Below are 11,949 nucleotides of genomic sequence, written 5' to 3' on the forward strand. Positions count from 1 at the left end.
ACAGGTTTGGGAGAAGCTCTAGGCATGACATGACATGTCAGGTATGAAGAAGACAAGACCAGAGGCGCCACTCAGTGCTTGTTTAAGGCCTGATGTTTGTCAGGACTTGACTTCTGCATGCGCCCGCAGCGCCTGTCAGGGAGAAAAGAACGCCACAGCTGTGGGCCTGCCTCAACCTGTGCTTCTCGGGAAGTGTGTGTTTGTGTGTGTGTCTGTGTGTGTGTGTGTTAGAAAGTAATTGCACACATGCATGTATGAGGATAAATTGTATGTTGTGCATACTGAGATTTATTACATGAACATGGTGTATTATTTTTTTAATCACGACACCAGTTGAAGAGCTAACATATGTTCATGTGGGCTGTGCAGCAGCAGCAGCAGCAGCAGCAGCAGCAGCAGCAGCAGCAGGCCGTGTTTGTAAATACAGCCGCAGCCGCTCATTCATTATGTTTTTCTGCCAGACAAACAATGCGTCACGTGTGGCTCCTGCAAACACTCGAAAAAGTTTTCTTTCAAACGATTGTGATTAAGCAGCTCAGCATTGTACACCCTGCGTTCCCCTGGCTGTGTAATTCACATTGTGACCAATGAAAGACTCATAATTACATGTTAACACCTGAACACCGCACCCTGTGTGAGCCACTGAATCCCATCAGTCAACTGGGGCGTCCTCCACCCTCAGTGGTGTTAGCTTTAGCCGCGCTCTGCTTTCAGCAGTCGGCAGCGGCAGCAGCTCCCGCTCTCACTGCTGAGCAAACACAACACCAGCAGCACATAGTTGTGTGCTCAAAGTTTGTAGCTCCAGGGCTGGGATGGTCCTCCAGTGTGTGTGTGTGTGTATGTGATTGTGTGTCTGTGTGAGTTTGAGACAGTGGGATATGATCTACACAACTTTGGTTTTCTGCCTCCCAACGTCTCTGATTAGATCTTGGTGTTTTGAGTTGCGCTGTTTTCGCCTTCAGCTACACAAAACCAACAACCTGTAATTATTCAAAAGTCTACGCACTGACCCTTAACACAGCACTCCCTTTCTTTCTCTTTCTCCTTTGCCCCCACTCTTGTCTCTCTTTCTATGCTTGGCTTCTCCACCTCATTTAGCTGATTGACAGAGGCGTACGGGGAGTATCAGGTTAGGAGCGAGGGGACCACTGCAAACATTTATCTTAGTTTTAGCCTGCTTTGACATTTAAGGGAGAATCACTACAGTCATCACTGCCAGTTTTCCATGTTAACTATAGGAAAACTTTAAGTTTGACTTGATATAGCACATATTATGTGCACGTGAGTTGCACAATAAGGTCACAGAGACTTATTAATCTACCTGCATTACTGGATCCAGTCTATGAACTACATCAGTGTGTAGTTTGTGAGGTGGTGGATGTCAGAGAGTGAGATGAGATGGAGCTGTTTTGGGTTTGTCCTGATGAAAGGAAAGGTTTGTGCCTGGGGAGCAGAGCGGAAAATGTCCGTGCCAAGCTTGTGTAATATTTAAAGTCAGCACCGACAGGTACGGGGATGAGCTGCCTTCCTTTGGAGCCAAAATTAATCGAGGTGGAACATTGTTCTCAAACGCAACCCCAAGCGTTTTTCTTCCTTTTCTTCTTTACAATGTTCACTTTTCTTCACTCAGAAATGAACCTGACAGGGAAAACTACTCCCACCCTCCACCTACACCCTCTGTCTTATGCACACAGAGGATTTGAGGCTGTGCATACACAGCAGTGATTTGAATGGTTTGTTTACACAGTTGGGTTATGCCTATTAGTAACAATTCAGTCTTTCTGATGGCTTGCTGGTTATCAAGACTAACTGTACCCTGGATCAAGGCACATCCGTTATTCATGACTCCTGGCTTGCATACTGTGTTCACCAGTATGTGTGTGTTTTAATTTAATAAGGTGGAAAAAATATCCTCAAATTCTCATCCATGCAATAGAATTTCAAACAAATGATGTTTTAATATTGTGTGTTTATGCTCCATCACATTGCAGATCTGTTTCACACTGAATTTTGAACTGAACCTTGACATACCTTATGTCATAAATCAATATCTGTAAGGAAAGCTGCGCTCCACCTTTGCCCACCAGTCTTTTTTAGAATCAGCCTTATTTATATAACACTTTTCATACAAACTAGTGTTACTCAAAGAGCTTGACAGGATAACAAAACACCCTTTCCCCACCACCATTCATCGCCCATCCCTATGACCGCATAAGTTAAAAAGCATAACAAATGTAGAAGAAGAAACAGAAATGAGGTAGTGAGTAAACGCTGTCATAAATCTCAACAATCAGCGACAAGTCAACACTGCTAGAATAAAAGAGGAGACTGAAAATAATAGATTGAAAAATACAGTAAATAAATGAAGGTAATAAAAAGTGTATACTGACTTTTGAAGTTTGTCTGTGTGTGATGAGCGGCCATCAGATGCTTCAGTGGTACAAAGATGAAAGCCAGGCCCAGTTTAATTGTTCCTGGAGGGGTCCATGTTATGACACTCCTCGGAAGTCCCACAGGCTCTTACAACCAAAGAGTGTGTGTGTGTGTTTGTGTGTTTATTTAAGTAGGTCATAATCACAGTCTTGTCTATAACCCCTGTTGCTTCAGGGAAAGCCAGAGGTGCACAGTCCTGGCAGCAGGTGTTACCCAATCAATGATTGCATTTAAACTATGGGCCAAAAAAAATGTTTTGTTCATTTTTGTCTTTCCCCCCTTCTACCTTACAGTACTCGACAGATCTGAAGAAGTTATACTGCCAAATTGCCAAGACGTGTCCAATTCAGATCAAAGTTCTGACCACGCCTCCCCAGGGTGCTGTTGTCAGGGCGATGCCTGTTTATAAGAAAGCGGAACATGTGACCGAAGTGGTGAAACGGTGCCCGAACCACGAGCTCAGCCGCGAGTTCAACGATGGTCAGTTCTTATTATTGTAAAAAATCTATTCTCATTTGTTGTTAGTTGTTGTTTCTAAATTTAAGGACGGTGTTGCTTCCAGGTCAAATCGCTCCTCCCAGCCATCTGATCCGTGTGGAGGGAAACAGCCATGCCCAGTACGTGGAGGACACCATCACTGGAAGACAGAGTGTTTTTGTTCCTTATGAACCTCCACAGGTGAGCTGCCCCGTCATCGACACTTCCACACCTCAGTCTGACTCTGACAGGCTCTGTGAACACGGCCTCGCATGTCCAATCACTCAGTCCTGACAAGCAGCAACTGCTGTCCTCATAACTATGAAAACTATCGGTGTCTTTATGTTGTGCTCAGAAGGAAGCAGACAGTTTTATTTTCCTGCTCGTATTTGTCTCTTCTCTTATTTTAAATAAAGTCTGTAGGTCAGATTACAGTATGAGCACATGAGAAGCAGGGATTCACCAACTTATTGGTTGTACATCAGTATAAGCTGATATTGACCTTGTGATTGGCCTATTGGAAAATAAGATGTAATTTGCTTGTATGTATGGTTTATTTTGGCATTATTGAAAACTAGCGTCATAATGGGAAGGACTAAAAGACTTTAAAACAGAATTCTTTGTGTTCCTGGCACAGCAGAACAACAAAAATAAAACAAACAAGCCCATCGTTTCACAATAAGTTCATCAGTTATAAAAAAGACATGCTGCATTAGTTGATTATAACAGATAACAGTGTCACTAGGGTCCCAGATTCAATGACAAGTTTGATTATGGAGCCTAAAATCATAAGTCCTATACTAATTATAACAGATGTAATAAAAGAAAGTACTAAAAAGATAAATATATATATATGCATATTTCAGCAGTAACGTATAAGAATCTTGTTATAAACACTTTTATGTATAGAGATTTTTTTTTTGTCACTCACCTTCATTACTTCATCTCCACAGGTTGGAACTGAATTCACCACCATTTTGTACAATTTCATGTGCAACTCGAGCTGCGTGGGGGGAATGAACAGACGCCCAATTCTCATCATTGTCACCCTGGAAACCAGAGAGTAAGACACACTGCTGACACACCGTCCTCACAATATCATCCTCACCCCCCCAGTAGCTGTCAGTCATTCACCCTGTGTTCTGTCTGTTCTCAGTGGTCAGGTATTAGGCCGCCGCTGCTTCGAGGCCAGGATCTGTGCCTGCCCAGGCAGAGACCGCAAGGCGGACGAGGACAGCATCCGCAAGCAGAACGTAACAGACTCTACAAAGAGCAGTGATGGTACGAAACGCCGTAAGTAGTGCTGGGGCTGGTGACGGGCTGTGGTGCTTTTGGTCTTACCTGACACGCTGTCAGTGTCGAGGAGCCCCTGCTGCTGCTGCTGCTGCTGATGCTGATGCTGCTGCTGCTGATGCTGCTGCTACTGCTGCTGCTGCACTCACTAACACTCAGTGTTTAGTGAATGCTGCCAAACTCTTTCCTGCTTGTTTTCCTGCTGTTTTGGCTCAGCCTAACCTTTCAGCACAGGGACATTGTACTCACTTGTTTTCTCTCCCCTTTTTTCAGCCTTCCGCCAGGTTTCCCACGGCATACAGATGTCCACTATCAAGAAGAGAAGATCCACAGATGAGGAGGTTTTTTGTTTGCCTGTGAGTGTTGTTTTGACATTTTTACCTCCGCCAAGGAGTTTAGGTTTTTGATTAAAGCATCGATTGCAGTCTATGAAGGTTATGGCCCAAAGATGAAATGATTTTTTGGCTTTTTCAGTAATTGTTGTAAGATAGGTGAGTTTTAGACATTTCTATAAGTATGTATTTTCATTTCATATGCATTAATATACTGTTATTGGTTTATGTTACTGTATTAACCACTCCTTGGCCGAGGTTTACACACTCAGTGCTTTCTGCGTGAGTCCGAGCCGCTGACCAAACTTCTTCCTTTTTTTCTTTACAGATCAAAGGCCGTGAAATTTATGAGATTTTGGTAAAAATCAAAGAGTCTCTGGAACTCATGCAGTTTCTTCCACAACACACCATAGAATCATACCGACAGCAGCAGCAGAATCTACTTCAGAAACAGTGAGTAAAGATTCTTCACAAACTATCAATCTCTGGTTCTCAGACTCACTATGACAAACGCAGCTACATTACTTGTAAGGTTCACCACTGAGTTCAAGCGGACTCGCCCTCTGCGCCTTGTCTTGGCTCCTCACTCTCTTATTCTTACTAAATTCCTTGTCTTAGATGAAGTACTTTTCTTTTTGAATGAAGTGCAGCGATTCAAATATCCTTCAATGGCTTTCGCGCTGCTGTGAAAGTGGATTCTACTGAAAATCATATTCTATTTAGTGCTGCCACTGACGCGTCACAGCTATCAAATACAGGCTGGTATTAATCGCCCCTAAAATGGATGTTGTTCAGTGTTTCTTGGCAGCAGGGAGTTTACCTAGAGTTTGCTCAGTGCGAGGAGGTTTGAAGGGTGAGCCTTGCATCAAGCAGAGCAGTTTTTTTTCCTTCTCTTTCTCTCCTTCTTTCTCGTCTCTCATGGGACATGAGCCAAAGCTGATGAATCGTGACAAATGTACCTGGCTATGCTTTGTTAAGGAGAAGCTTCCAAAGATTTGCGGTAACGCCTTTGGGTGACGTGCCAGGTTTGCACAACAGCACCTGACAAAATCCGTGCCTCAGCCTCATCTATTCCGATACACTTCAGCATAATTAAAACTGTCTCCGACACACACATGTTCACACAAACGCACAGTACACACACTTTTCCTTATCCACGCCCATTTCACTATAAGCTAAAACGAGTGTGATTGGTGTAAACGATAGTTTGTGATGATAATTACTGCTTATGTTATACTTTCCCATTAAGAGACTGGCAGACTCTTCACACAAACACTTCGTGGCTACTTGTTACTTTAGCAACGGATGCTAAAATATTGGTAGGAAATATAAAATAGTCGATAGATGTTTAGATTTGTGAGCATGTTCCCTGTTTGAATTGACTTTAAAAGGTCAGCACAGATCAACATGTTTCTTTCTTCTGTGATTCAAACGTTGTTTCAATGACAGAGTTTGAAATAAAAAGGTTCTGTCAACAGTGAGTGTTTCAGGCCTGTTCTTTCTCTTTGCCGTGCAAATGCTAAATAATCCCAGAGCACATTCCAGTAGTGAAGAGCTGTGATCTGTGTCTGCATAGTGCCATCTACTGGACACTGGTGTCACTGCAGAACACAAGTGAACCAAAATCCAGCTCACAGTTCATTTTTCAGTCACACTTTTATGAAGCTACTTTTCTCCTCCTCTGAGGTTTTTCACTCCTCCCTCCTTCTCCTCCATCCACACGCCCTCATTTCTTTTCTCTCTCTCTCTCTCTCTTCTTCTCTGGTTCCTCCCCTGCAGTCTGATAAAAACCCGTCTTGGTAGCCACCTCCTGGAGCCTGCAGGAGAGCAGAAGCGGCGCTGCAGCTCCTCCTGAAACTCTGCCCCACATTCCTCCTCCTCCTCCTCCTCCTTCCTGATACATGGACCTCCTCTCTGTGTCTCCTTTTCATCAACTTTGATTTTTCTCATCTCCTAACTTTTCTGCCCTTCCTGGGATTCTGCACTGAGGACGTGACACAGAATCTTTCTGTTTCTAAGATCTGTGGCTGCTACTGTTTGATCTCGCTGACTATAGGCGGCGTCAGTGTAGTTATTCTTGTTTATCGTAGCTCTAAGGACTCTATGGACTTTCATAATTCATAGATTATCATTTTTGCATGCATTATTTTTGTCCACAAAAATTATATTTTTAAGTTGTTGTTTTTTTTACCTGTTTCTGTTTGTGGCCTTTTTTTTATTCTGGCTGATATTCAACAGGAACTAACGTTACATGTTAGTTTAAGTATGTTTCTATAAGCTTGTTTCAACTGTACATGTTTTCTTGAGAGCTGGACTCACTGAATCTCTTTTTTTGGGGGGGGAAGAGATTTTTATTATTGAGAAAACTTTAAGCTAATGCAGGTCATGTTTTATAAAACCACTGCAGGACAGTAATTAAATGCATTTGAACAGAAACCGCAGGTGTTTACTTTTTATGTACAGAGTATATTTCGTCATGTGACTCTGACCATTCTGTTTGACACAGAATATTTTTGTGGCTGTTGCAAAATATAATAAATTTCTCTTTCTTGCTTGAACTCTCCTTTTCTGTCTCTGCTCACGTACTCTCCACTCCTCCTGGAACTGATATTTAGTGATTTTTTTCTATATTATAAGAACTGCTGTCAGTTTAAGTCAGTCACTGTTGTTTCCATGTAATCCAGGACAGCGGTAGTTAACAGCCTGTAACCTCCTCTCTCTTGCCCCAGGAACTCAATGCAGTCTCAGCCTTCCTACGGCTCCAGTTCCCCCACTCATGGAAAAGTCAACAAGCTGCCCTCCGTCAGTCAGCTCATCAACCCCCAGCAGCGTAACACACTCACCCCGTCCAGTATGTCTGGAGGCCTGACTGACAGTAAGTGTGGTCCTTTGTTTCTCTTCCTGTTTATCTCAGGGTTTACACCGCCTTAAACCCTGCAGTCCCTCCTGGGCTTATTGTACATATATATGTATAGGGACAGCTTGTCCAGGCAGGCAGACAGAGACCTGAATTTACCCCACCCTTCCAGACACACATACACTCGCACACACACACACACACACACACCGCACCAGAGAGTTTCCCCCCTCATAAAGAATGTGAGACGATGCATTATCTGTCTCGTCGACGGTATAAATGTCGATGTGTTTCAGTCGATGCGCTATAATAATCTACAAACCCCAGATCGGTAAACAGAAAGCTCACAGCAGCTCCTTTTGTCTCTGCAGTGACTCCCATGATGGGCACTCCCGTCCACATGAACGCTGACATGAGTTCACTGAGCCCCACACATGCACTGCAGCAACAGCTTCCCCTGGTGCCTTCCTCCCACTGTACCCCCCCTCCTCCATACCCCATGGACAGCAGCATCTCCAGGTACCTCATCAAACCACAGTGGAAAACAAAAACATGGAACGCTTTTGTTTGTTTTGAAAATCGACAGATTTAAAGTGATAGTTCAGGGGTGGTTTTTTTTTTTATAAGTGTGGTTTTACACATCGTCAACAGCGACTTTGCCGTGATTTCCGTGGAGACACTCGCTCTCGATGAAAACATGGCTGCCAGCAGGAACAAAACAAGACTAACACATTTTAGCCAATTAACACAAAAACTCACCTTCCTACCATACATTCACTCTCTTGCACCAAAGTCCACATAGAAAATCAGCGATTTTACATCACAGCACAAAGGAGTTGTCAATCCACTGCTGCCGCCATCAGTAACTTCTAATGTGTTATTCTGTGACTTCAGTGTTCATGAGGTAATCGTTTAGATTTACCTCAGTGACACAAACTGACCACACGAGGCAGCAGTAGACCAGCAGCTCCTGTGTCTCCACGAGCTTAAAACACTGATTTTCTCTATGGACTTTGGTGTGGGAGAGTGAGCGGTTTAACAACTTCTGTTTCCAGACATAATGTTATGATACTATTATTCTAGACTTAAGGTGTAGATTTTATTAGGCGAGCCATTAAGATAAGTGACCAAAGTCTATTGTTTTCCTTTTGTCCCTGCTGGCAGCCGTGTTTTCTTCATACAACCACACTTGAAAAACCTGAACTATCATTTAAATTGAGTTTGTTTTCATTTAATAATGGCATTTTTCCTGACAGCGATGTTGTCGCCAGTCACCGTCCTTCAACCCTTCAAACAAATGTAACCAGTTAGCTCCTGTTAGCTTGAGGTAAAACACCAAAGTAATTGAGTCAACCAACCAGAGGCTGCTGCTGCTGATGCTAATAAAACAAACCGATCAACAAAACCTTCGTGTTATTTAGCCTAACAAGGCACATTCCACCTGACTCGATGTCTATGACATGAATATGGACTTCAGGTTGGTTGGTTGCTGGTTGGGCTTTGGTTGCTGCAGCCAAATGGAGCTACATTATGTTAATAAAATGTATAAAATTAAAAAGTATCATCTGGGGGAAAAAAAAATGCCATTATGAAATAAAACAAAAGGAAAATGTTGAAATAGGTTTTTTATGATCTAATAAAAACAAAGAGCATGTGATACAATGTTGGCTTTCTTTTATTCTCAATTTATATTACATTACATTTATTAAACGTCCAGTGTGTAATAATTAGATGACCCGCCCCTCACTTTACCACATGTCAGGGAACTACGGTGGCCTTCACATACCAGAAAGGATGTAAACACACTTTCACATCTCACACTCTGCCATTTCCTCCCTCTTCTTCGCTGGTTCATGCGTCCGGTTTACGTTGTAAGACAACAACAGTTAACAGCTTTTCATCATTTGTGTAATAAACTCTGGCTTCAAAACCTGAAACGCTCAACGGCTCGGGCTTCTGTAGAAACATGTCAGCCTCTGGAAAAGCACATAATAAAAGTCTTATTCTAAGGCTATTCAAAGTGATTATACACTTCCTCATGTGAAGTGTATATATATATATATATACATATATACATATGGTGATAATGTTACACACTGGACCTTTAAGTGTTGATTGTTTTCAAAGTATTTTGAGGTCAATAAAATATTATAAAATAATAACAAAGGCTCTGTATTGTGCTAAAAATACTCAAGAGTTTTGTCTGAACATTTGGTCAAACGTGTGTTCAGTCAGACACATGTATGAGCACGTGTTATAACGTTAGTACAGTTTAAAAAACGTGGACACACGTGTGATGGTTGCTCTTCTGTTCCTCCTGCAGCTTCCTTATACGGCTGGGCTGCGCAGGCTGCTTGGACTACTTCACAGCACAGGGCCTAACCAACATCTACCAGATTGAGAACTATAACATGGAGGTGAGCCCTTGCCTATCCAACACCAGTCAATTGATGGGTTAGAGAGAAGAGTGGCTCCTCCTGCGAATACTAACGCTCCCCTGTGTAATGACCATTAGGACTTGTCCAGGCTGAAGATCCCCGCTGAGTTCCAGCACATCATCTGGAAGGGCATCATGGAGCATCGTCAGGCCATGGATTTTTCCCCACCTCCCCACATAGTGCGCACCACCAGCGGGGCCTCCACTGTCAGTGTGGGCTCCTCCGAGGCCCGCGGCGAGCGCGTCATTGACGCCGTGCGCTTCACCCTGCGCCAGACCATCTCCTTCCCGCCGCGCGACGAGTGGTCTGACTTTTCCTTCGACCTGGATTCTCGCCGCAACAAACAGCAGCGCATCAAGGAGGAGGGGGAGTGAGACGACCTCGCCGTTTGCCCTTTTTTTTCCCCCCCCTCATTTCATACCCTGCTCTTGGAACATTTCATTTGAAAACCCCTGGTGTATTAGTGCAAATAACCTGCTGAGAACAAAAAAAAAAAAAAAACATATTCACATAGAGATGCACTTATTTTCATTGTTGTTGTTGTGGTTCTCATTATCGCAGAAATGAACGGTGTCGAGCAAAAAGGTGCATTTTATTATGTTCGAATTTCTTGAGAGCACTTAAGAAATGCGGAGGATTTCAAAGTTTTGTTACGTTTTCATGATTCATTCCCATGTTAACAAAACTCGCATTAAAGGGCTTGTTAGGGCTTATTATATGTCTGCTATGGGCCATAGCAAAAGTGTATTTTAGTTTGTAATACTTATGCGTTGTACATGTTTAGTCAAAGTACACTGGTTTTCATCTGTGGCAGAAGTCAACACTGATTGTATACATTTCAAAACATTTTCTGTCAGAAGTATTATGTCAGGGGCAATTTGTTTTCTGCTGTAGCTTCTATATTTGTATTTTTTTTTGTGCTTTTATACGTCTGTTGTGAGACCAATGCATCACTTTGTTGTGTCTGGTTGTGAAGTATGTGTGTTTAAATGACAGATGGTCGTTCATTAAATGTAGCCATATATAGGCCTAATGCTCTTGACCCAGTGTTTTACAGTACGATGATACAATGACTGATGTTTCCTTTGTTCTTGTTTAAACTTCTGTGCAAACGTGGTTGTGATTTGAGGAACAGACTTCTCTGCTCTTGCAGTGGATGCCGAGCACAAGTATTTTATTTTTTTTATTTTTTATTTTTTTTGAGTCATGTTTTGGTTAAGGTTTATTTCATTTTATAACTGGCCAAAACCTGATAGAAATGTAAATTTGTATAGTTCTTTTATGAAAGTCTCCCGAAAGAAAAGACATGATTTTCATCATGGAACAAAGCATGTGCCGATGTGAATATTACCTGGTTTCTTTACCAGCGACAACAATGTGTTCATTCAGAGTTTAACTTCATACAGTATGTACTGTGAGTATTTTGCATTTGCCGGCAGCCCATTTTCAACATTGTTTAAGTAGTCTGCATTGGTTCCAAAGCAGAGACCATTACATTTTCATATTTTTGTACAATGTATTGTAAATATGTTGCAATATATCAAGGGTATTTTGATATAAATCTAAAATAAATATCCAAACTTGCTGTATTGCATGTGAACGCTTCTTTGTGTCGCGTTTGTTGTGAGTGTGTTTTCTATGAAATATTGACCACCACTGAAACGTGCACAAATCGCTGACACTGTGACACGAACTTCTGTGTTTTAGGCAACAATTCTAAAATGAAGCTCTTTACATTACATTTACATTTACATCTTTAAGCTCAAATTAGAGCAATCGATACATCTGCCAAAATCACAATGCAGAGTGAAATATAAGTTTAAATGAGCTTTATTGTGCACATACAGGTGATGTGTGTGTCTTTCCATTTCTATGTAAAGGCATAGAACAAGGGCAACAAAAACATGCAAGTTACACAGGTGTAGTGACTGAAGGGTTAAATAATTATGTCTGGAGTAAACGTAGCAGCTTGTATTATTCTATACAAGGTAGAAAAGTGTTCATGTTGTCTCATTTTGGACGACATACTAAACTATGACTTTTTTGTCAGATATTGGACGACATACGATACTATGACTTTTTTGTCAGATTTTGTACAACAAACTAAACTATGACAGTT

At 42.0% G+C, this 11,949-nt stretch overlaps 1 protein-coding gene across 7 annotated transcripts in view; it reads left to right on the forward strand.

Moving 5' to 3' along the window:
* Window positions 1-11,430, forward strand: part of tp63 (tumor protein p63) — a 54,036-nt gene extending 42,606 nt beyond the window's left edge. For 4 of the 7 annotated variants that reach the window (XM_044043716.1, XM_044043717.1, XM_044043714.1 and 1 more), the window contains 10 exons: window positions 2,727-2,913; window positions 2,996-3,111; window positions 3,864-3,973; window positions 4,067-4,203; window positions 4,477-4,559; window positions 4,864-4,988; window positions 7,265-7,410; window positions 7,764-7,911; window positions 9,716-9,809; window positions 9,908-11,430. In XM_044043716.1, coding sequence (XP_043899651.1) covers window positions 2,727-2,913; window positions 2,996-3,111; window positions 3,864-3,973; window positions 4,067-4,203; window positions 4,477-4,559; window positions 4,864-4,988; window positions 7,265-7,410; window positions 7,764-7,911; window positions 9,716-9,809; window positions 9,908-10,204 — 1,443 coding nt within the window. In that variant the 3' untranslated portion in view covers window positions 10,205-11,430. The remainder of the gene's footprint in view (window positions 1-2,726; window positions 2,914-2,995; window positions 3,112-3,863; window positions 3,974-4,066; window positions 4,204-4,476; window positions 4,560-4,863; window positions 4,989-7,264; window positions 7,411-7,763; window positions 7,912-9,715; window positions 9,810-9,907) is intronic. The other 3 variants (XM_044043715.1, XM_044043719.1, XM_044043720.1) reach the window with 2 other exon arrangements.
* The last annotated feature ends 519 nt before the right edge of the window (window positions 11,431-11,949 follow it).

The sequence above is a fragment of the Solea senegalensis genome, linkage group LG14, assembly GCF_019176455.1.
Source record: "Solea senegalensis isolate Sse05_10M linkage group LG14, IFAPA_SoseM_1, whole genome shotgun sequence".
NCBI classification, from domain to species: domain Eukaryota; kingdom Metazoa; phylum Chordata; class Actinopteri; order Pleuronectiformes; family Soleidae; genus Solea; species Solea senegalensis.